This window comes from Penaeus japonicus, unplaced genomic scaffold (assembly GCF_977035675.1).
Source record: "Penaeus japonicus unplaced genomic scaffold, GWHDUDI00000001_assembly GWHDUDI00000006, whole genome shotgun sequence".
Lineage (NCBI taxonomy): Eukaryota > Metazoa > Arthropoda > Malacostraca > Decapoda > Penaeidae > Penaeus > Penaeus japonicus.
Window position 1 is genome coordinate 28,773,709 of NW_028234408.1, and position 1,479 is coordinate 28,775,187.

General features: G+C 33.1%; 1 protein-coding gene across 1 annotated transcript in view; it reads right to left on the minus strand.

Annotated features, from left to right (window-relative positions):
• Positions 1–254: 254 nt before the first annotated feature.
• LOC122250191 (dynein axonemal intermediate chain 4-like) overlaps positions 255–1,479 on the minus strand; it is a 112,660-nt gene continuing 111,435 nt past the window's right edge. Inside the window, exon 15 of the mRNA XM_086537895.1 lies at positions 255–556. Within this exon, the coding sequence (XP_086394021.1) occupies positions 425–556 (132 nt within the window). The 3' untranslated portion in view covers positions 255–424. The remainder of the gene's footprint in view (positions 557–1,479) is intronic.

Here is a 1,479-nt window from a genome sequence, read left to right on the forward strand (position 1 = left end):
AATCAAAAAACGGCCAAAGCTGGTGCCGGTATGGTGAGTCAGAGTAAACCATATCTTTTGAAAGAGTTGTCTGTTTACATCCATTCTCCATTCTCTCTGGGTTCCCGTCTCCATCACATGCCGTTCTCCCTCCCTTACTCTAAAATGTAATATGAAATGAAAATTTTTCTTCACCTTCCTGAACAGTGGTATTACTAAGGTAGGGATTTAAACTCATATTATATAAATGTTTTATTATTATACATTGATGCGTAGCATATTGTTATAAAAATATGTAAATTTCTTATACTCGGCAGGCAAATGTATATATGCTAACAATCTACAATGTGATATTATGAAACTTTTAACGAAATACAAACATATTTCTTAAAAAGTAAGACGTTATGATGGGAAATCCATCGCAGGAAGACCCAAGATGAGAACACTACATAGCTCCTCCTAACTTTGCCAGCTTCGATATGGCCGTGGAATACTTGAAGAAGACGCTGGCTGACTCCTCCAAACCTTCCAGATGGAATACACTCAGCTTGCCTTCGCTGTCCCCAACCACTATGTTCTGTCAGGAGGACAAAGAGCCATGAGAACGCAGATCAGCCATGAAACCATGGCGCTAATGCAAATAAATGTAAACCGGCGGAGAGAAATGACCAAAGGCATACTGCAATACTCATATCATAGTGGCTCTACTGCATCTTAATCACTTCATCTGGAAAACTGAACGTCTTGTCATCATGGTGGGTTATGATGACAAGGAAAAACGGATTAATATCAAATAGAAAAATCCCATAAAATACGGTATATAATTAAATTTAAAAAAAACACTTTTAGGAAGTATTTTTCAATAATTTGATTAATATGAATACCAATTAGGTAACTCGTTGAAAGTCAAATATAGACATTATATGCAATTGATTTTTTTGTGATTTTTAGAAATTGCTCGCTGCCGAATTTCACGCAAATTCAATTTCAAACGGTTTTCCTGAAGGTTGCTAATATTCATGCGTGATCCTTTTTGATTCTACGCCAGTTATTCGCTTATTTAATTATTTAACGAGAATTATAGCGAAATATATATAGGATATTTATAAAATGAATATATAATTATATGTATCTATATTATATATATATAATTATATATATATTTAAATAAATATATATATATATATAATATATATATATATATATATAGATATATTATATATATATCATCGTATTTAGAGAGAGAGAGAGAGAAGCGGGACGAGAGAGAAGAGAGATCGCTTGGAGTGAGAGAGGAGAATGTGAGAGAGAGTGAGAGAGAGAGAAATATATATATATAGGTTTATTGCTTTTGTTATACAGGCGATGCAGAGTGTCGAGATAATACGTAAATAAGGTAGATATAGATAGAGAGATATTTCAGGAGCGCGGAGAGAGATATTTATAGTAAATATATATCTGAGTTTTGGTAGATAGATGTACAGATATATGTTGAGATTT